The 24,909-nt window shown below is 37.6% G+C and overlaps 1 protein-coding gene across 3 annotated transcripts in view; it reads left to right on the top strand.

Annotated features, from left to right (window-relative positions):
* Sdc (Syndecan) overlaps window positions 1-18,170 on the top strand; it is a 56,942-nt gene extending 38,772 nt beyond the window's left edge. For 2 of the 3 annotated variants that reach the window (XM_083110141.1, XM_083110142.1), the window contains exons 3-5: window positions 6,011-6,081; window positions 7,668-7,839; window positions 14,510-18,170. In XM_083110141.1, the coding sequence (XP_082966267.1) occupies window positions 6,011-6,081; window positions 7,668-7,839; window positions 14,510-14,679 (413 nt within the window). In that variant the 3' untranslated portion in view covers window positions 14,680-18,170. Of the gene's footprint in view, window positions 1-1,307; window positions 1,368-6,010; window positions 6,082-7,667; window positions 7,840-14,509 lie in introns of all 3 variants that reach the window. The other variant, XM_083110140.1, reaches the window with a different exon arrangement.
* Window positions 18,171-24,909: the final 6,739 nt, after the last annotated feature.

Genomic DNA, 24,909 nt, shown 5'->3' on the forward strand with positions numbered 1-24,909 from the left:
TACTTTTCACAAACAGGATTCAACATTCCGAGCACCTCCAAACCCCCCCCCCCCTTCTTTTTGTGTTATGCCATGTATACGTGACCTTTTTGTCATTAAAAACATAACATCACAGTTTATATTGCAACACACAATTTATCAATTACATATATGCAAGCTTAGCCTGGCAGTAGTTTGTTTTAATTACAGAATTTTCAATTTTATTTGTGTGATTACCTTTAATGGTATCATGTAAATTATTCTCATCACCTTTAATTACTATGGCAAGTCAAAAGTTATCCACACTGAACTTTTCTTTAGGTTGGACACATTACCTTCAGCGCTCACATGCTAAAAGGTGGTACTTTTGTGGTTATGTGGCCGAGGTTTTATCTTAATCCCTCCAGTTTTCTTTCTTTTGTTAAACATGGCCGTTCCACATGCAGTGTGCACCCAGGGAAAACAGAGATCAGTGATCTGCTGCTTGTCGTAGATTATGTTACATGTAGAACCATAACTAACAGTGACATGTCCAGAATGTTCAAAAGGGGGTGGGCCGGTCCTCCCCGGCACAGTGGTAGCGTCGTCGCCTTGTAATCAAGGGGTCCCGGGTTCGATACCCGGTGGAGGCACACAGTGGTTCGGATTCCACTTTAAACTGTAGGTCCAGTCCCGATTAGCCTTAGTGTGCATAAAGTGGACTTAAAACACTAAATCAATCAATCAGTCAAAAGTGGGTGATGTTTACTTTTTACCCCCCCCCCCCCCCCAACCTTTCTTGGGCATGCCACTGATGACTAATTGCAGAGAACATGCCACCTCATAAAATGTGACTCTTTGGTTCGTCAGAATCATCTCTCGAGCTTGTTCTTGTTGAACCTTTTCTGGTGGAGGTTGACGGGCATCATGCTCCTGCTTTGTTCTTCACGCTTGTCTAACCATTTTTAATTCTATCGATCCACTCATACAATCACTTCTACACTGTAGAGCACTGTCCCCGTATTGTACTGAAAGCCTGCGATGAATTTCAACCCTGACGCACCTTCAGACCAGAGGAACGGATCACTGATCTCTGTTCTACTTTGGTGCACTCTGCCAGCAGAGAGGCTATGTTTACACTGTTACAAAAGAAAGAAAAATGGAGCGATTAAGATATAACCTCGGCCACGTAACCACAAGTGTAGCATCTTTCAGCATGCAAGTGCTGAAGGCAGTGTGATACCAACCTAAAGAAAGTTATGGTGAAAGTGTGGATATTTTTTTACTTTTAGAACACAATTGTATTTCCTGACTTTTTTACATGCTATTTTCTCATATATTATGAACAGAGTTGCTGCCATTTTTGGAACATTTCCAACTAGAGTATAAAGATGGGGAAAAATATTTTCGTGAGTAAATTTTGTATATTATAGCAGCTTGCAATCATAGTAAGTTGTTTTACAGTGATGTTTGTAGTAGATTTTGATATGTACATCTATCTCCATCTAGTATTCCCGATTGTTTTATGGCTAGGACTGCTCCACTTTCTCCGGTTACTTTGTGTGTGTGTGTTTGTATTGCACGGTAAACATAAAATACTATATATTTCTCGCTTTTTACATACATAGTTTGAGTCTAAAACTTCCCATTTTACATTTATTTAGTTTTGAAATTCTGAAGTGATACATTATCGGTTACCATTACTCCGCAGTGCATAGGTTACTTCCGCTTTTACTTGCCGATTTCAGAGGGTATTGACCCTCCTTTTACTCAGCTTAGCTGTAGTGTCTGTTAGTGCAATAGGTATTCAACCAATTCGTGGGTTAACTCTGAGTTTACTCTTATTCAGGAGTAAATCGACGTTGGTGCAAACAAGCATACAGCTACTCACCAGGAATTCCTTGAATTTTGGGAATTATTTATACATTTTTCATGAATTTTTCTCCGTAGATGTGAAAAATTGCAACTTTTGTTAATCCAAATCCTGTTTGAAATTATTCACATATACAAATGTGATGGCAAGTTTTTCAGAGTTTAGTTATTTAGTTAGTATTTTTATCGAGAAAGTTATAGAAAGCTGCATGAAAAAGAAAACAGAATTCTCTCAATCTGTTTTCTTTGTTACTATCCTTGGGAGAACAATCTTATATGACAGACCGAAGATATTTGCAAGATAAGATATCCAGAAGTTGATTAGTTAAATTTGAGTTCGAAATTCTTATACAATTAACAATTTTTCATAAATTAGTATATCCCATAACATTCGTGACTTGGTTTGAAGATCCCCACACCCCCTATATGCCTTCATGGCGTGGTGCTAAGCACAGGGGAACACTTTACCTTTTTTACCTTTTTGAAGATGTATTTCAAGTCTGAATATGTGAAATGGCAAATGTAAACTACGGGCCTTAAATTAAATATTTTAAATGTATGTACCGTTTAATTGAATTAGATTTTTTGAATACATTTCAAACACTCAGATCCTTTATATTTTGTTAATATATTTGTCTGCGGGTGGTGAGAGGCGGTAATACGTAAGGTTGAAATAGAGAAAACATTCCCTTGGAATTTTTGGAAAGTTTGCCTTGAAAACCGGGAGTTATACTTGAATTTTATCATGGTCCTAGAGTAGCCATCCTGGCATAATTTGTTATCTCAGAAAGAGAGAACAAATTATACCCAAGAACAGGCTTGCGAGCTCATGTCACTGAGCACAGGATCGAAGAGAAAAAGTTAATTTGAAAGTAGCTGGAGACACAAAATTAACCCTGTGAGAGGCAGTTCATTAAAAAAGAACATGTGAAGGAATTCAATAATAAAGAGTGAAGTTCTCTTTTTCACAATTGGGGAAAACCACCGCCTATGAAATGTACACCAACCAAATGGATCAAGAAACTTCGTAAAGAAGGAAGAGATTTTGAATTTCCTGATGATTAGGCAACGACAATATATCACAGCACAGAGAAATAAAACCACATTTCTGCCGTAGATAAAATGAAAGGATTTATTCTTTATTTATTCCAATTATGACACAAATATACTTCGAACAAATGTGAGGATTTCGCCTTATCATTGTCTTGGCTCAACTATAACACACAGCCTCAATGCATGGCTATCGGTGTACCTATGGTTGCATACGCCTAGCTTATGCCCCAAACTAGCACACCAAGAGGTATGTAATAAAAACCGAGCCAATATTTGATCTTAGCCCTTTATTCCAAATTAGTCTTTGGGCTAACTTTATTAGCTAACGAAGAAAGGCTGCAGTATTGTACATAGCACCATTGCATGTCTATTGGTGTACCTATGGTCACATAGGCCTAGCTTGCACCCCGAACTATTTACTAAGATGTATATACAACACCAAGCAGTTCTTTTGCGTTCAAATTCTGTCTACGATCTGCGGCGAATGTTTATTTCTGATGTGCAATCCTCACTTTTGTATCTTTTGAAGATCACAAATTATACACAGATTAATCATGTACTAATTACAAAAGCATGCTGGAAACAAAACTGACATCTACACAAGTTTAAATTCCAAATTCACACAATGCATTTTCTCAAATATAAAGATACATTGAATTATTCAAAATAGAACATAAAATATAATAAATATTAAACAATATATATATATATATAGACACACACACACACTAATATTACAAACAACAAAGTGGAATTTACATATAATAACACAAAAATTAAGCTTTCTTTCACAAAGGAATATATCAGTGACATATTTTCAAGAGGTGTCACAAAAATATGTACGTATCATATCATCGTTTTGAAGTATTTTTACTAGAAATCTACTGCAGTTTGTGGCTATTGGCATTTACCACTTTCTTGTTGCAAATTTGGGGTTGTGTTTGGTACATATTTGGATTAATACATACATTATTAAATTTTACTATAATTATGTATTATGCTATTATTGTTACATTTTTTTGTACAAAAAAAAGAGATTCTTTGTTTATCACTAGTCAGTATGTAGCAAGTATTACTAAAAAGTTCACACCCTGGTCCCTATATCCAGTCATTTTTTTGTTCGGTTTCCCTTCCCGTTAGGGAGCTGCGGTAGCTCAGTCATTAGGGCATCTAACTACCATGCGAGAGACCCTGGTTTGATCCCCAGCAGGGGAGAACCGGGATTTTTTTCCACCTGTTCGGGCAGCTCCGGTGTCCACCCAGCATCAAATAAAGTGGGTACCTGGATGAAAGTCTGGGGGATAATGGCAGCCACAGGCGTGCTGCTGATCACATCACCCCCACCTTTAGCTGTGATCAAGAAAGTGTGGGGCCCTAACTCCACACACCCTATAAGCTTTCATGGCATTGTGCAAAACACAGGTGAACACTGTACTGTTTTCTTCCCCCTTCCTGTTATTACTTTTACCTTTGTTCAGTTGGTCTCCAAGTGTGTTTTTTAGCTAAAATGTAGTGTCCTTATACATATGTGTAAATACATGAATTGCTATAACTACTTGGTCTGAAAAATGTGGAAAAGCGAGGGAATTTTATTCGATTCCCAATGGGAGCCACCAAAATGTCTGCTATGGCCCAGTGTCACGATGACAGTTGGGGAGCTATTTAAAAAGAAGTTACAGGTCTCTCGCCTATTGTCTATTCTAATCTGTGCCAACCTAGCCTGAACTGTGGGTAATTACTCTGTTACGAGCTTCTATAGGGTTGATGTGATTGCTAGCCTCATTATTTCGTCCAATGTTCTATTGAGTTCCTCCTCTAACGGCTGTATCCTATCCATTTAATGTCCATAATACAATTTCGAATCACGATTTGCCAGAAAAGTCAGATCTAGAGAGTGTCGCCATGTGCGATTTTGTTTCAGAATGAATGAATTATTTGCCTAAATTTAATCACTTTCGCAAGTCACGATCCCGTTGCATCCACATGAAGTGTGTGGTATTCAGAATTTTTATTTCGCCGCCTCCACCATTTAGTCTTAGCTCTTCCCGAGGGAATGGCATCTGCTATAGTATAAGACGACACTGGTCCGTCGCATCCCGTAGCTCTACTAACCGCGTATCCTCTGGGAGAGTAAGAGACCGTACCGGGATAAGGCAAACAGTAAATTACAGTGACCGATACTCTCTCCACATTAGGGGTGTAAGGGGTGACCTTCCACGTAGTCGCCCAAAAGTCAACCTCACTTCCACGTAGTGCACCCTGGACTAAAGACTAACGAGGCTCTGGCGACTGGCACTATGGCCAGTATAATTTTGTGTGTGTTGTCCTGTTTGTTGTCCTTGTGTGTGCTGAGTGCCCGTTTACGGCCTCAGCTTTTAACAGAAGTCAGAACATTTTAACATTTTAACATTTTTAGTTATGCAACACTAGAGTTGTTATGTGTAATGATAAGGGGCTGGCCCCCGTATAATGTGACGGGAGCAAAATAGCCTAAGTGCTGACGCTCCCAAAATTTTAAATTCAAAATCAAAATCAAATCTCTCCACATTAGGTTTATTAATGTGACTGGAGGTAAAGATTGTAAACGGAGGGTACACTCACTCGCTCACCTTGCCTAATCCGGTGATGCTTCCTTGAGCACAGTGTATCCCAAGATCACCAGCCCAATAGCTTAGGCGTAAACTTCGATGACAAAACAGAGCCCCCACTTAATTGCTCTCATGCTTATATAGCAGGTAGGTGCATGACCTCCCTGTCACGCTGGACGTTTGACGTCAAGCTTACATGGGCATGAGGCAAGGTTAGTGTGACACTTGCACCCTACCGTCTACAATATCAACAGCCAGAAAGAGGCAATAATGAACTCGATCTGCTGACTTCGCATCACCCAATGGAAAAGCTGCTTGGCAGACCCTGTTCCTTAGAGGGTTGTTGCACCAAGGAGATTAGTTTAGTTTAGGTAACTGGAGCCCCCCCGAAAAAAAAACATTAAATGAAAATTAATAAATAATAAGGAACATAATAATGACTTGATTGTAATTCTGTAAATATTTTTTTAATGTAAATTGGTAAATTGTTTATTAAATGTTAAATTTAATTCTCTAATGAATGTTTTTTTTATTTTCAGATCGAAGTGGAGAAGGTCATGTAACACCTAACACTGACGATGAATCTGTAGTTGTGGAACAAATTCCTAAGGTAATGCAGGAGGAACTCTGTCATAAATATATTATTTTTATTCTTTGTGTTTCACTTATTGAATTGTGTTGTAGACATTTTTTACATATTTTTAAAATTTCTTAAACCTCAAAATTCATTCATGTGGCATTTTTTTAAGTGACTCGTCCTACCTCATTTGAAGATGTCAAGGAAAGTCAGGAATAGTATCAGAGCAGCACTGTCGCACTTGGAAAGGATTAAATCTTATGTGATATTCTACAGGATACCAGAAATTTCTGTGGGCTTCTCAAGAGTTAGAAACTGGTTGTATGCTAGTTTTGGCTTTTAGAGTCAATTTCAATGAGAGTGGTTGAGCAACTAGGCCAGATTGCCAGTGATCTGTTAAGGAAAGTAGAGAATGTGACAGTGGAAATGTCTGCCAACAAAAGAAGAGCTGTTTATCCTTGCATTACAGCAATTTCAGTTCAATTGGAATTATTCTTCATTTATGGGCAAGGTTCGACCTGCCACCTAGGATCATGTGTCACAAAGTTACTTTACGGAAGTGAAAACAAGTTGCAGACCCAAGTAATAATAGAATAGCCCGTGAAGCTAGAGAAGAATAATGGACCAAGGAATGCTGAAGTTTCCTAAACTGGAAACTGAGAATAAATGTCCGTGCAGAGAAGTTTCAGTGGTCACTGTTTCTGTATGTATATTGGGCCACCCTGATGGTGCAGTGGTAGCGTCGTCGCCTTTTAATCAAGGGGTCCTGGCTTCGATAACCGGTGGAAGCACATAGTGGTTCGGATCCCACTTTAAACTGTAGGTCCAGTCCCAATTAGCTTTATTGTGCATAAAGTGGACTTAAAACAAAAACACCAGCTCAATCAATCAATCAAACTGTCCATGTATGTAATTAAGCTTTTCCTACTTCGCAATCAGCAATAGATAATTAATTACCTTCCCAAGAGATGATGGAAAAATCCATATTTATGTTATTGACAAGATTCCAATTTGTCATGGACTCAAAACATCTATGAAAATATGAAGTTGATTCAAATAAGAACCCACATCTGGAGCAGAGTTCGAGCTTTAGCTGTAATAATCAGATGAATGATAAATAGTTCTACCACCACTTAGATATTGAAGTATCTTAAGTAAGCAAAATTGCTGTATATTAATGAGTTCAGTCTAGGTATTACCACAAGAGGAGTGCAAGAAGGAAAAAAATTTACAGTTGTAATCATTACTCACACACAGACAGCATTGGAAGTAAGTTTCATTTTTATGTACAAATAATTTGAAGAAAATTCTAGTGTTTGATACTTTAATAAGCTACAGTTGTGTGTCAAATTGACTTCAAATTGTAAGTCATGGATTATTGAAATGGCGGTCTCAGTCTCTGTGTACTTTACCTCTAAATGATGATAGAAAAAATCATTAATAAAGTGATGGTGAATTTATATTGAATATTATATACATGTATATGTCCTCTTCCATGCAAATAAATACTTAAAATTATTGTTCTTTATTTATTTATGGTAGGACTAATAAATATTACAATACAAGAGAAAACCATTTTACTGTCTGCAGTTTGTGACATTGTACATTTTCCCTTGCAGGAAACGTCTCGTGGCAGCGAGGGCGGAGTTCCCCATGAAGTTGATGGTGAGAAGGGAGACGACGAATCAAGTGACTACGAAGGAGGGCGAACCGGCAATGGAGTTTATATTTTAGGCAAGAAGCAGGAAGAACGAGCCACCTCTTTCTTTGCTCAACCTGGCATACTTGCTGGTATGAAATGTTCTACATTTAATTCATTCATTTAAAAGTAAAAATTAGATACATATTTGCTGAAATATCAAAAAATGCTGAAACTATGGTTTCAAGAGCATAAAAAGGAGCATTTTTTCAGACTTCGCAATTGCAGTTTAACAATGATTACTAATTAACTGTTAAACAAAATTATTTTTATTTCATTAGTTTCTAATTTTTTCTCCTGTTTCATACACTACAATATCAACAATGAAGAGTATGAAGCAATTGTTAGACCTCTTTTGAATTGTTGTTATTTTAACAGTGAGTACTGCTCAGCATCAAACTTGCCATCGTGAAGGTTAACCTTTAATGCACGCAGCCTTTCTTGCATGAAATCTCTCTGGGCGGGAGGTTTTCAAGCATGCAACTTTGAAATGTGCAATTCTGCAAAAGTGAATGTCCATAAGCATATTTAAACTTACACAAATCTTCTGGTGTGTACTCAGTTTCCAAGCCTCCAGAAGTTATTGCCTTAGCACTCTGTTAATAGCTATTGCACCCTGGATATTTCTCCAAAACGGGAAGAATCTTTTTCTTCGTCACGTTTACAACCGATCCTTCCCCATTTTCCAGAGAAGCAAGTGTTCAGTGAAGAATTGATGGCTCGTGGTTCTTATCCATAATTTCCATCAAGTATATTTAGAAGTGTGTATTAAATGTGGAAAAGTCAGGAAATATGTAAATACCAGGTGGTTATAATTAAAGTGACGGACCCGACCCTGTGGCCGAGTGGTTAGCACATCGCGCTGCGACGCCAAGGGTCCCGGGTTCGAATCCCGGTCGGGCTTGGTTGTTTGTGAATGTCCATTCATCAATTTCATCATTTCATCACTCATCCCCATCTTCGCAAATTAGCCAAGAGGCACAAAACGCGAAGTAAAATAAACTAAATCAAATCAAACTCAAAAAATCAAAAATTAAAGTGACGGTGTTCAGAGTGGTACAGCACGGGCTGTAATGAGAGTAGCAGTCTGAAACTTCGTAGATATGCTAATGAATCAATGAGCTCGCGAATTAGGCAAAAAAAAAATTAGTTCCAACTCTCGCCACCAGGGTAAAAATGGCGCTGTAAGCAGTCAAAACGTGGAATTTTCGGTAACTCTGACGTCAAAGTCGGTGACATTGCCTAACCATTGTGTGAGCTCCCTGGTTGTTGTTGGTGACGCTTGTTGCTTTTTCCTTTAGTAATGTTCATGTAATTCGAATAGTGAAATTGTAGCGATATTTTCTTACAAAGAGTATTGTTTTCTGCGATTTATAGTGTTTTTCCTGTAACTATACCAAGTTTTGACTGCTTACAGTGCCATTTTTTACCCTGGTGGCGAGAATTGGAACTAATTTTTTTTTCTTGCATAATTCGCGAGCGCATTGCTTCATTAGCATATCTACGAAGTTTCAGACTGCTACTCTCATTACAGCCCGTGCTGTACCACTCTGAACACCGTCACTTTAATTATAACCACCTGGTATATGAACTTTAATATATGCAAGATTTTATGCACTGTTTTCATCCTCCTTGTCTTGCTAAAAGAATGCACTGTTAGGAAGGTAAAAGAAACTAACAAAGGACTAAAGTTAAACGGTGTGACTCAGCTGTTAGCATATGCAGATGATGTAGACTTACTGGGGGATGAAGTAAATACAATTAAGAATAATGCTAAAATATTTTTCAAAGCAGCTAAAGAGGTAGGTTTGGAAGTTAGCAAAGAGAAAACTAAATATATGCTAACAGGCCGAAACCCAAGTGTTAGGAAATAATCAAAATCTAATTATTGGGCTTAATTCAGGAAATGCATGTTACGTTTCTCTTTATAAACTTTTGTCGTCTCGTTTTATATCGAAGAAACTAAAAAGTTAAAATATAGAAAACAGTAATTTTGCCTGTAATATTATATGGATGCGAAACTTGGTCCCTTATATTGAAAGAGGAACATAAATTGAGATTATTTGAAAATTAGATCCTTAGGAAAATATTTGGGCCTAAAAGGGATGAGGCAGGTGAGTGGAGAAGGTTACATAATTTTGAAGTACATAATTTGTATTCATGTCCAGATATTATTAGAATGATTAAATCAAGAAGACTTAGGTGGGCAGGCCATGTGGCATGAATGGGAGAGGAAAGAAGAGTTTACAGGATTCTTGTTGGGAAACCTGATGGTAAGAGACCAGTAGGAAGACCAAGACGAAGATGGAGGGATAATGTTGAGATGGACCTAAAGGAAATTGGTAGGGATGGAAAAGAGTATATAGATGTTGCTCAGGATAGGGACAGATAGAAGGCCTGTGTTGCTGCAGCCATGAACCTTCGGGTTCAAGAAGACTAGAGAGTTAGTTAGCATCCTCCTTGTTATTTTTACTAGTATTTCAAGAATTCCTGTTTTCTGTGTGGTAAGTATTTACGGTAATCATTTCAATTGATAATTATACAATTGATGAATATTACCCTGGTGAATTTCTTTATTGTCAATACCTTTTCCTCAATTATTTCCCACATAACCTGTATGGAATTTTGATCAATATTTATTAACTACAGGTTCAGTCTTAAGATAGAGCCAAAAAAAAAGTGCTGCCTGAAATACTTACTTCAGTTAACATTCCCAATTCCATTATGCTTTGCAGAAAGAGTGAAGCCCTTTCAGGTCTATAAACTAACAATTGGAAGTACTGTCACCAATATAAACCATGCAAATTATTACAAATTTTTGGTCAGGCCTTATGCAAGTAACAAGGTGGATGGATGCCCTTAAATCTCAGTGTTCAAACAGAACTAAAAATAGACTCCATACCTGAAAAGAAAGATTCAACTCTTGAGTATGGATTTGTGTACATTATATTGGGGGGAGAGGAGTGATCATCCTGTTAATTTGTTTGAATAAGAATTCACTATTCATATGTCTGAGCTCATGGGTAACATTATAAGCTGCCTCCCCGATGGTGCAGTGGTAACGTCGTCACCTTGTAATCAAGGGGTCCCAGGTTCGATACCCAGTGGAGGCACACAGTGGTTCGGATCCCACTTTAAGCTGTAGGTCCAGTCCCGATTAGACTTATTGTGCATAAAACACCCAATCAATCAAAACATTATAAGCTAACTAGTTTCCTCACTGCTTAGCATTGTTCCATACTTACCAATGAATTATGAACATTGGAAATGTCTGAAAGGTATTATAAGGGGGAAACATGGGGTGACTATATAACAGCTACAGGCTGAACCTCACCCTTCAATAAAGGATAATTGAATTGAATTAGCTAAGCTTCATAATACCACAGACTTGAGGCTCCAAAATTCTTTCGGCAACCTTGGTGCTTTATGCACAAGTGTGCAATTGAGACTTTGATCAACCTTCGGAAGGAAGGGGGAAAAAACACCCCTGGTTTAACAAAGATACTCTGAGAAATTCATAGGAGTTAAATCGCCTCCTCCTTTTCCACCTGTCTGAATATCTGTTAACTGATTCTCTGGATAATAGGCAAGACCAGATTTCTTTCCTAACATCCAACTCAATTGCAATCCAACTGGATTAGCATAATCTGGGATATCAGGATATCATCCATCAGTTGCTAGGATACTTAGATTCCCATTATTTCGGAAGAGAATTTATATTTTATGAACCCTCCAAAAAATATATTTTGTTACTGAAAATTCTTGGACTAATGTGGGCCTTCGTGAGTGAGTTCAGTTTCTCTGCTATTGTCTGCAAGGAATAATTAAGTGCCAATTGATTTTCCAATAACTTGAAATGATTTTTGATAAATTAAGTAAGTTACAAAGAAAAATTACACTCAGGCTAGTTGCTGACTCCTTTTTGGTATGTGATTGTTAATTGCACATTTTGTGGAGTTCCATGCTAAAATAAGTCGCCATCGATAAAAGTGGGGCAGGTGCCTAGAGCCTGAAATACTTGCTTCACTGTAGTGTATTGTGTGTTGCCTAACACTATTGCAATGACTAGATACCTTGATTTTTTGCAAATGTGATAACATCAAAAAATGTTAATTGTTGTAAGGAATGTTTACATATATGCCATGACATGTTTTAAACACATTTTTCATGCATTCGAAATTGCATAAAATTGGTATAAAATGCAACTTTTGCCCTTTTTCGCAACTTTTGACACATTCACAAGATAACCACATTTACGCTTGTATAATGCTCATGTTTCCCAAAATTTATCCCAAAAAGAAACTATATGATGTGTGTTTATATGTGGAATAAATCTGACGCATGAAACCATTTGTAAATGGATATATCCCATTATTTTTCATCTGTGGAATGTTTTTCATCACCGAACAAAGTGACAAGGTTCTAGGGATTGAATGCACACCTGCTGATACAAGGGAGTGGTAACATCAGTATTTACCATTCGAGAAATATTTTTGTTACCAAGCTAGTGGTGCTGTTCTGGTGGAGATCGAGTGTGCACCTACCATCGCATAAGAGTGATAACATCGGTGGTTGTTACACGAGAAATCTTTTGCATTACCGAGTGACATGACATTGTTTTGGCAGAGATGGAGTGGCCATCATGCAAGAGCCATAACATTGTTATTAGCTGACCTGTGTGGCGGAGTGGTTTGCACAGTGCGCTACGATTGCCAGGGATCCAGGGTTTGAATCCCGGCCTGGGCATGGGTGTTCTTTGTGAGCATATCATTCATCCTCATCTTCGCGATTAACCACAAGTAACAGAAAAGCGAAGTAAAAGAAGCAAAATTAATTCATCATTAACATTGTTATTTTACCACATGAGAAATAATGGAAATAACTTCAAAAATAGTTCCAATGCATGACACTGTTACAAAAAACACAGGTCATGTAACCTATAAGTTAAAATACTAGTTTAAAAGCACAATGAAGATATAATTTTGTGTACATTTGACAGAAAAGTGTGCTAAAATGAAAATGTTAAGTTTGGGAAACCTAATACTGAAAAGTAAAGAAAAGAACACATATTTTTGTTAAAAATTGACACCGAAAAATCAAGGTCTCTAGTAATGGCCAAACCTCCTATTGAAGTTCACTCATATCATAGAGTTCAGCAACAGACAGGGCAAGGCGTTGCAATGAAGTGAGTATTTCCGTATTTTTTTGTTCCATTTTTCTTGATGGTAACTAGAATCCAGTATTGGTTAAATAAATAAATTTGGTTGGTTTATTGTGACCAGTAAGACGAATTATATAATATGGGAGGAGGGGAATATGAAGTTCCAGATTTCTCTCTACTGATATGAGGTCTGACAATGAAGTTTGCAAACTCGTCCTAGAAATAATACTACATAACCTCGCTGCTGCAATATCACTATGGTCACCTTTGAAGAACTTCACTTGGGAAGCTGTACAACGAAGCCAGTGCCTAGTCCACACTTAACTTGGAACTCTTTTTTTTCTGGGATAGCCATCAGAGCTGGTGGTTCTATTACCGTTGATGTCCTGAATGTCATAAAAATCTCTTCTTTTCAGTATTCCATTTATCTTCGAGTAAAGAGAGAAATCATTGGGGCCATGACTTTTTCATCACCAGTGATAACACAGCCGAAAATATCATCTGCCGTTTCCAAAAGGTCTTGGTGAACTTCAACTCTCCTTTGCTTTTGTTCACCATTTTTCCACACTCCTTTCTCATGCGATGCCAAGGTTTTTGGTTAAGATTTTCTCTATTGTTTATATTACTTGGTCTCCTTTACTTCTCACCATCTGCCGACGATTTTGATGCACAATTTGACGAATTTTTGGAATGTTTTCACCTGTTCTACTTGTTATTGGTCACCCTTGCCTCTCTTCGTCAGTGACACTTTCTCTTCCCTCAGAAAAATATTTAGTCGATTTGTACGCTGCTGTTTCTTCATGGCTTTATTCCCATAAACTTGGACTAACATTTCCCTTATTTAACTTCCACTCTTGCCAAGTTTATCAAAAAATTTAGTAATGTTTGTTCATTGCTCTAAATCAAGCTCAGACATTTTTGTGACAGCACACAAAAACATGCAACAACAATAACGCCACTCAGCAAGACACTGCCACGTGTCGCTGTAGGACACTACTATAACAAGGTTATGAATTATTTCTCATGTCTACATGCCGCGGTGGCTCAGTCGGTAACGCGTCTGACTACCATGCTAAAGGTCCCGGGTTCGATCCCCGGCCGGTTCAAATCCGGGAACTTTTCTAACGATGGAAGCGGCCCCGGCGCCCACCCAGCGTCGAATAACATGGGTACCTGGGGGAAACCCTGGGGGGTAAAGGCGGTCAGGGGCGTGATGCTGATCACATCACCCCCACTCACGACCGGATCAAGAAAGTGTGGGGCGTTACCCCCACACCCCCTATACGCCTTCATGGCATGGTACTAAGCACAGGGGAACACTTTACCTTTTTTTGTCTACAGTTGTAACAAACATAGACTGCAAGAGAAATAGTTCTACAATGCAAGCAGTGCGTACAACAAGAAGAAAAAAAACAAACAAGGTTATGAAACCTTATCGAGATGTTTATGCAGTGTTGTGAACGTACGCGCACTGTGGCGACTTCACAAACTTAATTTGTCAGACCCTGTATGTTTTGTGCCCAGGATGAGGCATCAGGTGTGTCCTCTATTATTAAATTAATTATTTGGAGTGGAATTTACATGTGATGTTTTCATTTCAGCGGTGATCGGTGGAGCAGTGGTTGGTCTTTTGTGTGCCATCCTGGTAGTAATGTTCATTGTGTACCGAATGAGGAAGAAGGATGAAGGCTCGTATGCTTTGGACGAACCTAAGAGGTCTCCTGCTTCAAACTCATATACGAAAAACTCGAATAGGGAATTTTATGCCTGAAGCCCCACTAGTTACTAGCATGAAGAGTGCAGATGGGAAGCAGAAATTTCGGAATAGAAATCACGATAGTGATCAAAAGTGAATGTTAGTGAGAACATTAAGTGAGATTGGGCTGAGAAGATGTATGTGTGTGTTTTATGTGTGTAAGTGCCATCATGTTTAATAATAAAAATTTGTCCAGACACAGTTTTTAAAAAGAACTTTTTGCAATAGGCAGTTGGAATTTAAATATGGTAAGTCATTACAGGTAGTAAATATAGCAGTGTATAAGAGCTATTTTTTTCTTTTAGAGAGAAACATGTTTGCTTCAAGTAGATAAGCAATTCATTACCACATGTCCTATGGTATGTAACGAACAGGAACGATACGTAGGAGTCCACTTTGTTGGGATAACTTAAGTCGGGTACCATTGCAAAGCGTCAGTCCATGGTCAAGAGTTGGTAATATATTATCACACTTATGGCATTACTTATACATGACTCATTAATGTTATCTGTTTTTTCATAAAGACATTAAACAATGTTATGTAAGGAAAGCCTAAATGCACCTTGTAAGGGTACACAAAAATGCCGATACTGCCAATGTGAGAAAATGTGTTTGAGCGGTTCGTGGTGGCAGCTGAAGTTTACAACCAGTTTCTTAAACACAAAAATGCTTGAAACACACCAAAAACTTTAAAGAGAGACTTTTCCAGTGCCATGTGGTGTCCCAATTATTTGGTATTTGTTTTTAATTCAGATTTTACGACCAATCCCAGTAAAAAGAAATAGGTTTACAATGAACTTTTTTATAAGATGTTTACAGTTGCTTCCTCTGCCACACTGTTTACTATCAGTAAGTGTTATGTATTGGTGCGATAATTGTAATTTAATTCATAAAACTATTGTTGTACATAGTCTCCAGCTAATGAAGGAAAAGTAATTTGTAAGACTTGTATAGAAGTGGGTTGGAAATTCTCCCATTTTCCAGGCAATGGATGTAGTGTGGCTTTGAAATTGTAGTCTTAAGTTGAACATCAAATTCAAGATTAATTCTTACCTTATTTATTCTGGTACAGCAAGCTATATTTTTAAAGACAACATTTGTTTTATTGAAATGGTGATAACAAATTCCTGTTTTTGTTTGAATTTTAATACACATTTTACGGAACATTTACATATACAAATGTTTTGTTTTATTCTGAGCACTTATACTGTAAGCTAAATTTTTTTTTTTTTTTGGTCAGAATACATATCTACCTCTTCGAGAAACTTAAAATGTTAATGTAAATAAATGTAATATTTCTTTTACCCCAATAACCCCATGTTTTTTGATGTGTCGTAATGATGAAATTGTCATAACCAGAACTGTAAGCAAGAAAAGATATACCGGTATTTCCCAAAAAATTATATTATTTTGCTTCCGTTTGGTAGGTATTTTAAAATCTACAAGATATGGTGTAATTTTTAATCTTAGTCTTAAGAGATACAAGCTTTGCAAATAACTTATGTTCACAAGGTATGTTACCTATTTTTCAATTAAAGTAAGAGAACATGGCCATGCATACTACAAACTAAGTATATCTAGCAGGAGCAGGTACTTCTAATATCTCTTGCAGTTCAAGATTCAGCAGTGCTTGAATTGTCAGCAAAGAAGGGTGTACTCCGTATTCATTGTCCTTTGTGAGAGTGTGTGTTTAATTTTGGCCAGTATTTTCCTTATTTGTGCTTGCATATAATGAAATTCAAAATAATAACCATTTGCAAAGTGTGGATGAAAGAAAGGTGGATACACTAACTTAACGAATGTTTCTTAATTCCCTATTAGTAGGTAATGGTCCAGGATGGTGTAAAGATTACTGTTTTATAACAGTATTTAATAAGCATAAAATGGTTAGATTTGAAGCACACAATTTCATGTTATAGAAGTTTATTTAGTTTAAAACTTTTCAATTTATAAAACTCTAAAACAGTATGTGTGAGTACTGTCATGTATGTATGAGTGTGTATATTTTGCTGTAGCAGTTTCGTCTAATAAATTACATGCACAAAAGGAACATTTCCCGTATCAGTATTTCTATGGTCAGTTCTCACTGTAGTGGCAGTGAACTTAATGTTATAGTAACAATAACATTCAATGAAATTATATTAATGATAATCCTGTATGGCATTATTTTTAGCACATTCAATTAATTTTTCAGGAGCTTTGTTTTTAATACATTCAAACAGTTTTTACATAACTTTTTTCGAGTTAATAAGATCATTAAAAAATAGTGCTAAATGCTCTATATTTTCATGCTATGCTGATGCTATGGTTGCAACTGCACTATCCATGTGATAATACCTGAATAATGAGAGAAATTATAATTCTTAGTTAATTTTCCCATGTGCATGGAAAAATGATTATTGCTCAGTGAAACCTTAGGTGTGTGTGTGTGGTGAGAGTATCAGATATATTTGTGGGTGTCAGGTATATTTAGCCAATACTGTGTCCATCCAAGTGAAAATAGGAAGCATACAACCAACCATCATAGTTCTTTCAAATGTACGTCCAGTTCAGTTCTCAAAAGCATGTATGTTTTGCACGTAATGAAATGTATGGAAATTTCTAAATGAAATCTTCACTTAATCGCATGTATCTGCACAAGTTTTTTTTTTCTTATTCTAAAGTCATCAAGTTTTTCATATTGCAAAGGAACTGAAACCTGGGGCAATTGGTTCATTGATCTAGTCCGTGACTATGCTACCACTCGCAAACTGATTGAATGGTAGTATTTTTGTTTTTCACTGCCACGATTTTAAGAAGGGAAGGGTATTAAATGTTGGAGAGTTGTTTGATTTTGAAGTGAACTGGGAACAGAAGGCACGAGTTTAAAAAAAAATGCATTAATCCGTTCATGAAACATTCATCAGCTACATGACTTTGAAAAACTGATCTCTGCATTTTGTAATGATGATTAGAATCATATGGTCCCCCTTGTTGCAGAATGATGCAACCAGCCAGTTGAGAGATTTCAGTGTGATTTTTATTTTAATAAATTACCTCATGTGGCCATATTAAACTTAAAAACTATTTATTTTCACCATTTAGTGACTTACATTGTGACATGACCATTATGCTATTTTTATTGCCATATCCGCTCTCTATTGCCTGGAACATGGGGGTTTTAGACGTATTTTCTACTAAAGATAAGTATTGGTGTAAATTAATGTATCATATAATGCTGAACCTTGCCACTGAATATAATTTCAGAGGTATTTATGATGTACCTAACACAAATACTATTGAACAATTTGTACTAAATAATTGTAGTGCATCAGTCTTTATATATATATAGGTATATATATACATAGATAACATTCCAGTCTCCTTTTTTATATATATTTTGTTCTTCATTGTAACAGACAGCTTGTAATATCAGCTAATAAAGCTTCATTCATTTGACTGCTATGTAAAATATATTGTAAATGTATTTGTTAGTCTGAAACAGTTTAATTATTAAAGGTATTTGAATATAATCATTTGTTTATTATTTTTTTTTAAGTTATACACTTAATTATGGATCAGTATTGTAACTAGTAAAAAAATGAGATGATAACGAAGAAGTGGAAGATTCGATTTTAGACCTGGTATAATAATTTTCCTTCTGCAGAAAATGTATGCACTTTTTGACATTAAAGTATTAGTTGCAAAAGTTACAGGTTTATGAGGTCTTAAACCAGTTAATTCTAAATATGAACTCTTGAATATTACTTCACTTAAAATATTGACATCAGGTAAGTTCTCTAGCGAAAATATTTTTCTTCAAAGATTGCCATGATGTTATATTATATAAACGTGATTTTCACCAAATCTTTCAAAATTATGACACACAAAGGTAAGAAATGTATTATCTGTATTGGTTCAAATATGATTTTTTTACTTGGCCGCGGTGGCTCAGTCGGTAATGCGTCTGACTACCATGCTAAAGGTCCCGGGTTCGATCCCCGGCCGGTTCAAATCCGGGAACTTTTCTAACGATGGAAGCGGCCCCGGCGCCCACCCAGTGTCGAATAACATGGGTACCTGGGGGAGACCCTGGGGGGTAAAGGCGGTCAGGGGCGTGATGCTGATCACATCATCCCACTCACAACCAGATCAAGAAAGTGTAGGGCGTTACCCCCACACCCCCTATACGCCTTCATGGCATGGTGCTATGCACAGGGGAGCACTTTACCTTTTTACTGGGCCGATACCAGTGGTGGTAGAGGGAGGGGGTCTCCCAAGCATACAAAATTTATGTAAAGCTTTCCCAGCTACTTCAGTTGAAATTAGATCCCTTTATGCTTTACATTCAGGGTAGGATGCTACGTGAACTTCCATCTTCTCTAAGTACAAGACTGTCAGAATTACTGCAGTGGAATTTTCCTGCCGGAAAAAAGATGTAAGACCACAGTGATCACAAAAAGGTATAAATATTTATTTTTCGGTTACAGTACAATGTATTATTTTTCCACCATCAATCCAAACCCAAGTTATTGTGTTTCGTTGCACACTTCATGACACTTGGCAGGAAGAGTGGGATGATGTAACGGAGAACAAACTTTGTGCTATCAAGCCCACCACTAGTGCATAAAGTTCCTTGTTCCGTTCCTTCCTTCAAGAGGTCATTCTACCTCTTCTGTGGTTTGGACACAGCAGTCTCACCCATGGTCACTTGCTGCAAGGATTGGATCCTCTAATGAGACATGTCTATAATGTTGTTTTAAGCATTTGGCACATTCTTATTGAATCTGCCGATTCTTATCTCAGACGTACTTTTAATATTCCCAACTGTTTTAAAATCCATATTGGAAGATGATAGCAATGTTGTAACAAATGTTTCTAGCTTTTGTGAGAAGATAGAGCCTCCTATTCTGTATGTGAGAAAGTATTTAGTATTTCCTTATCTTTGTAGTGTGTTCTGTGGAGGTCCCCTTTCTCAATGGCCTCTTTACATCTCCTTGTATAACTTTAACGTAGGTTTTTATATATATAAGAGGATTTGTTGCTCATTTACTTAAGGGTGCAAAATGGCTATATGTGCTAACCCCCAATAATTTTAACTCCAAGTGAGAGGTAAAGTTCCTCGTGCATACAGCAGCGTTCCATGAAGGCACATTTAGAGGTGGTGTGATCAGCACCATGCTTCTGCCACCTTTACTCCCCAGGTACCCATTGATTTGAGACTGGTTGAACCCCAAAGCCACTTTATGTGGGGTCAACTCTAGAATAATTATCCACCCTGGGAATTTAACCTGGTCTCCCACATGGCAGTCAGCTGCCCTACCAATTAGACCATCCAGGCTCTCTCATTCGAGTGAGAATGATTTATAAATTACCTTTAGAATGCAGAGAAATTACAATGATCTTGAAGTCAAATGTAGGTGCAGTCCAAATAGCATATCTGAACGTAAAATGAAGGAGTTAAAAGATGGGGTGAGATCAGTAGTAAAACAATCTGAATATATAAACAATATTATAGTGAGCATGTCAAAATTGTAAATATCTGTTTCCTTTAATTTCCAGTGTCTCAATGCTCTGAATAGTATAGTGGTTGGTAAAGTTCCCTGTGGATATAGCACATTTTGGGGGTGGGGGTCCCACACATTCTGGATGTCGGCAGATGTATGTATAGTGTTTTTTTAGGTGATGTGATCAGCACCACACACCAGCCACCTTTACCCACCAGGTACCCATTGGTTTAGTCTGGGTGAGCCCCACAGCGACTTTATACGAGGACAAGCCCAGGAAAATTGTGACTGTCGGGAGAGACAGGTTTTGAATGCTACGTGAACCATGAAGCGTCAACATGGTGCCAATGTAGTACAGTCACGGACAGTTCTGGGTTGTGATGAATGCATTGACTTTCAATGGAATCGTTACAACCCATCAGTGTCCGTGACTGTACATCCCAGTAACTGCATTTGTACAGGCAATCTAGAGTATTTAATTTCAATTAATCAACTGGTGCATGATTTAACCATATTTAGGCCTTGAGCCGGGCAAGTTGAAGTTACCACTCAGGGGGTGGGGGGGTTGTAATATGATTTTTTGGTAAGGTTGGGATGCCTACACAGGGTGTGGCAAAACTCTTTCAACAACGCTTTGGTGCTGGTAGAAATCATAAAAACAAGTAACTTTTCCCTATAAAGTTTACCTCGAAAGTGCTTAGTTTCTACGCTATAAGTGCTTAAAACCTATCCTGTACGTATGCAACCCAACACAGCAAACGCTTGCTCTGACATAACTACCAGGGGCACGTGGCAGGGTTGCCACTAGCGTTCTTCATTAAGAGGGACGACTTCAAAACAACAACTTGGGAGTCTTGCCTGAGCAAAATCCAAATCATTAATGATACTTGCGATGTTGTAAGAAGCACTCATTCCAAAATATCTCCATGATTGATTGATTGATTTGGTTATTTTAATTCACTTTTCTGCCACCTTTGGCTAATCTCGAAGATGAGGATGATATGATGAAATAACAAATGACACCAATGTCTAGGCCAGGATTTAAACCCGAGATACCGGTGCCCTAGCGAGCTGTGCTAACCACATCATCACGGAGTGTTTCTTCGTGTATCATGCGATATCAATAATTGCAAGGGACATGTGAGAGAGGGGAAATCCACGAACGAACAAATGTAAACACGATGTGCTTTCTGCCTAGTTTAAAACATTTGACATTCGAACAAAAGCTGCTAGCTGCTAGCTAATGCACTACACAATGACTCTACCATCGTGGTTGCAATTAGGGATGGCCAGATCCGGATCCTGGCGGATCCGGTTGGTTCCGGATCCTAAAATTTTTCAGATCCGGATCCAGAACTTTCAGATCCGGATCCGTTTTGCCATCCCACATGCGCTTCTTTGGAAAGTAAGAATGTGCTTATAACATATTGTTACCTGCTAATATACATATATATATAATATACATACACATATAACAGTTGGGCTGAAAAGTTCGTAGGCTGACTCATAGATGGCGTTGCTAGAATTAAATCCATGTGATTTTTACTTAGTACTAACCTTCAAAAGATACGTGTATACATTTCACAGCGGCCGGATAATTAGTTTGTGAGTGAAGCAGCTTTTGTTATTGTGAAAAAATGGATAAAAAAGAATTTCGGGTGTTAATAAAGCATTGCTTTTTGGCGGAAAAAAATACTGTTGAAGCCAAGGCTTAGCTTGATAAACATTATTCGGACTCTGCACCAGGAAAATCAACCGTTGAGAAGTGGTTTGCTAAATTTAAACGAGGCGAAATGAGCATCGAAGACGATGCACGCAGTGGACGCCCCAAAGAGGCTGTTATTGACGAAAACATCAAAAAAGTCCACAAAATAATTTTAAATGATCGTAAAGTGACGTTGATCGAGATAGCTGAGATTATTACATAGCGTTGTTGGACCGTTTAAAGGATGAAATCAAGAAAAAACGGCCCCATTTGAAGAAGAAAAAAGTGCTGTTTCATCAAGACAATGCACCGTGTCACAAATCAATGAAAACGATGGCAAAATTATATGAATTAGACTACGAATTGCTTCCCCATCCACCATATTCTCCAGATCTGGCCCCCAGTGACTTTTTCCTGTTTGCAGACCTTAAAAGAATGCTCGCTGGAAAGAAATTTAGCACTGATGAAGAGGTAATCGCCGAAACTGAGGCCTATTTTGAGGCTAAAGAGAAATCGTACTATAAAAAACAAAAAAAAACGTATTTCTTCATTTGGGCCTGTTTATACACACACCTGCCAAGTATCATGGAAATCTGAGGGGGCCATAGGGGTCAGAACCTCACTTCAATTTGTCCTCATCTTGACATTTGAGGGGTTTTGTCCCCTAAAACCGTTTTTTAGCTGAAACAAAAAAACACGGAATTCTTCCTTTGGGCCCCAATACACGCCTGTCAAGTTTCATGAAAATCGGAGGGGGACACTTAGATAACCTCCCTTGTTAGTCTTACACTTTGTAATTATATAACACTGCATATATTATAATGTTTTATTTTAATTTGTAAAACTGTAACTGTAGAACAATTGTATAATTTTTGTATAACATTTCTATCTTGTTATGTGTGTTAAAGGTTTCATCCTGGAATGGAATGTCTCACATTTATGTGTGTTTTCATTTCCAATACATTCGAATGAATACATATTCGTTTCAATGGCATTTACAAAATCACCTCTGACATTTTATGTTAAACAAGTAAGATTATTTTTGTGCACGAGTGTGTTAGCCGATGCGTAGCAAAGTAATTTACCGTAGGAACAACACTTGAAAAAAATTCTTGTAGGACACGAAAAATTTCTTTGTAATCGAAGATCATAATACCTTTTTAAGGTGTGGTAATATTATAATGGGATTGAGATACGAAACTTTCGGACCCGGATCCAGATCCACATCCGAAACTTTCAGACCCGGATCCGGAACTCTCGGATCTGGATCCAGATCCGGAACTTTTGGATCCGGATCCAGATCCGAAACTTCCAGACCCGGATCTGGAATTTTTGGATCCAGATCCAGATCCTTAACTTTTGGATCCGGATCCGTTTGGCCATCCCTATTTGCAATCACACTCGCTGCAAAACATGTCTTTACTGCAGAAATGAACTTTCCTTGACAGTATATTCGTACTTGATTTTTCTAACGCTACTATTATTCCAAGAGTCAAAATAATTCGTTAAGAGTAGAGAACTAACAGACGTTATAAATTCAGTTTTCTTACAGCGTTCTTTTTACGTTAAGTTCAATGCACCAATAGGTGTAGTGGTGCAGTACCTGCTCCCTTTTCAGAAAAATCGGAACTATGAAGACGAATGATCCAGTGACATATTTCTTAAGGCCGGAGCTCTTATCAGGATCCTTCGTGGAGATCATGTGTAGATCACTAAACGTACTCGATCACCAAGGCGACTCAATAGACTTTTGCTGTTCACAAAATTGTTTTTTTTTGTCATTGTGCAATACGAGTGACCTTTACAGTTCAGCGCTTGATATAAGTATGCATTTCTTGACTTTGGCTTTTAATAAGCACTAATTTTAATGTGTGAATTTATTCATTTCTAAACTACGTGTTTCATTAAATTAAAAGCAGACCCACATGGCGGAGTGGTTAGAACATCGCACTTCGATGCCAGTGGTCTTGGGTTTTTATTCCCGGCTTGGACATGGATGTTTGTGAGTGTCAATTCATCAATTTCATCATATCATCACCCATCCCCATGTTCGCAAATTAGCCAAAAGTGGCACAAAAAGCGAAGTAAAATAAATCAAAACAATCAATCAAACATTAAATTAAAATAACCTTGCAATTACTTCCTTATGAGACGACCACGATTAGCAATAACGCTAGCACTGATAGGAATAATTTTCAAGTAAATTGTAATAACATTACAGTGTGCGTGTTCGAAACGAGGCAGCAAACACATCATGTTTACATTTGTTCGTTCGTGGATTTCCCCTCTCTCAAGTGTCCCTTGCAATTATTGATATCGCATGATACACGAAGAAACACTCTGTGGTGATGTGGTTAGCACAGCTCGCTATGGCGCTGGTATCTCGGGTTTAAATCCTGGCCTAGACATTTGTGTCATTTGTTATTTCATCATATCATCCTCATCTTCACGATTAGCCAAAGGTGGCAGAAAAGTGAATTAAAATAAACCAAATCAATCAATCAATCAATTATGGAGATATTTTGGAATGAGTAATCTTGAATTTCAGTCTGCCCATTATTTGTCTTGGTCAGTTTATAAATGCTGTCACTGCTTCTTACAACATCGCAAGTATCATTAATGATTTGGATTTTGCTCAGGCAAGACTCCCAAGTTCTTGTTTTGAAGTCGTCCCTCTTAACGAAGAACGCTAGTGGCAACCCTGCCACGCACTCCTGGTACTTATGTCAGAGCAAGCGTTTGCTGTGTTGGGTTTGCATACGTACAGGATAGGTTTTAAGCACTTATAGCGCAGAAACTAAACGCTTTCGAGGTAAACTTTATAGGGAAAAGTTACTTGTTTTTATGATATCTACCAGCACCCAAGCGTTGTTGAAAGAGTTTTGCAACACCCTGTAGATGGAAAATATGTGATAGCATGTCATAACTCTTTGCCTTCTGTGTGTTATCACTCCATTCCCCAGATTCCTTGATGTAAATAGAAAGTTGCGATAATTTTTAATATTTTGACTTTTACTATTAGAAATGACAATTACAGTAATTCTGATCTAAATA

The sequence above is a fragment of the Lepisma saccharinum genome, chromosome 23 (genome assembly GCF_977018435.1).
Source record: "Lepisma saccharinum chromosome 23, izLepSacc3.1, whole genome shotgun sequence".
NCBI lineage: Eukaryota > Metazoa > Arthropoda > Insecta > Zygentoma > Lepismatidae > Lepisma > Lepisma saccharinum.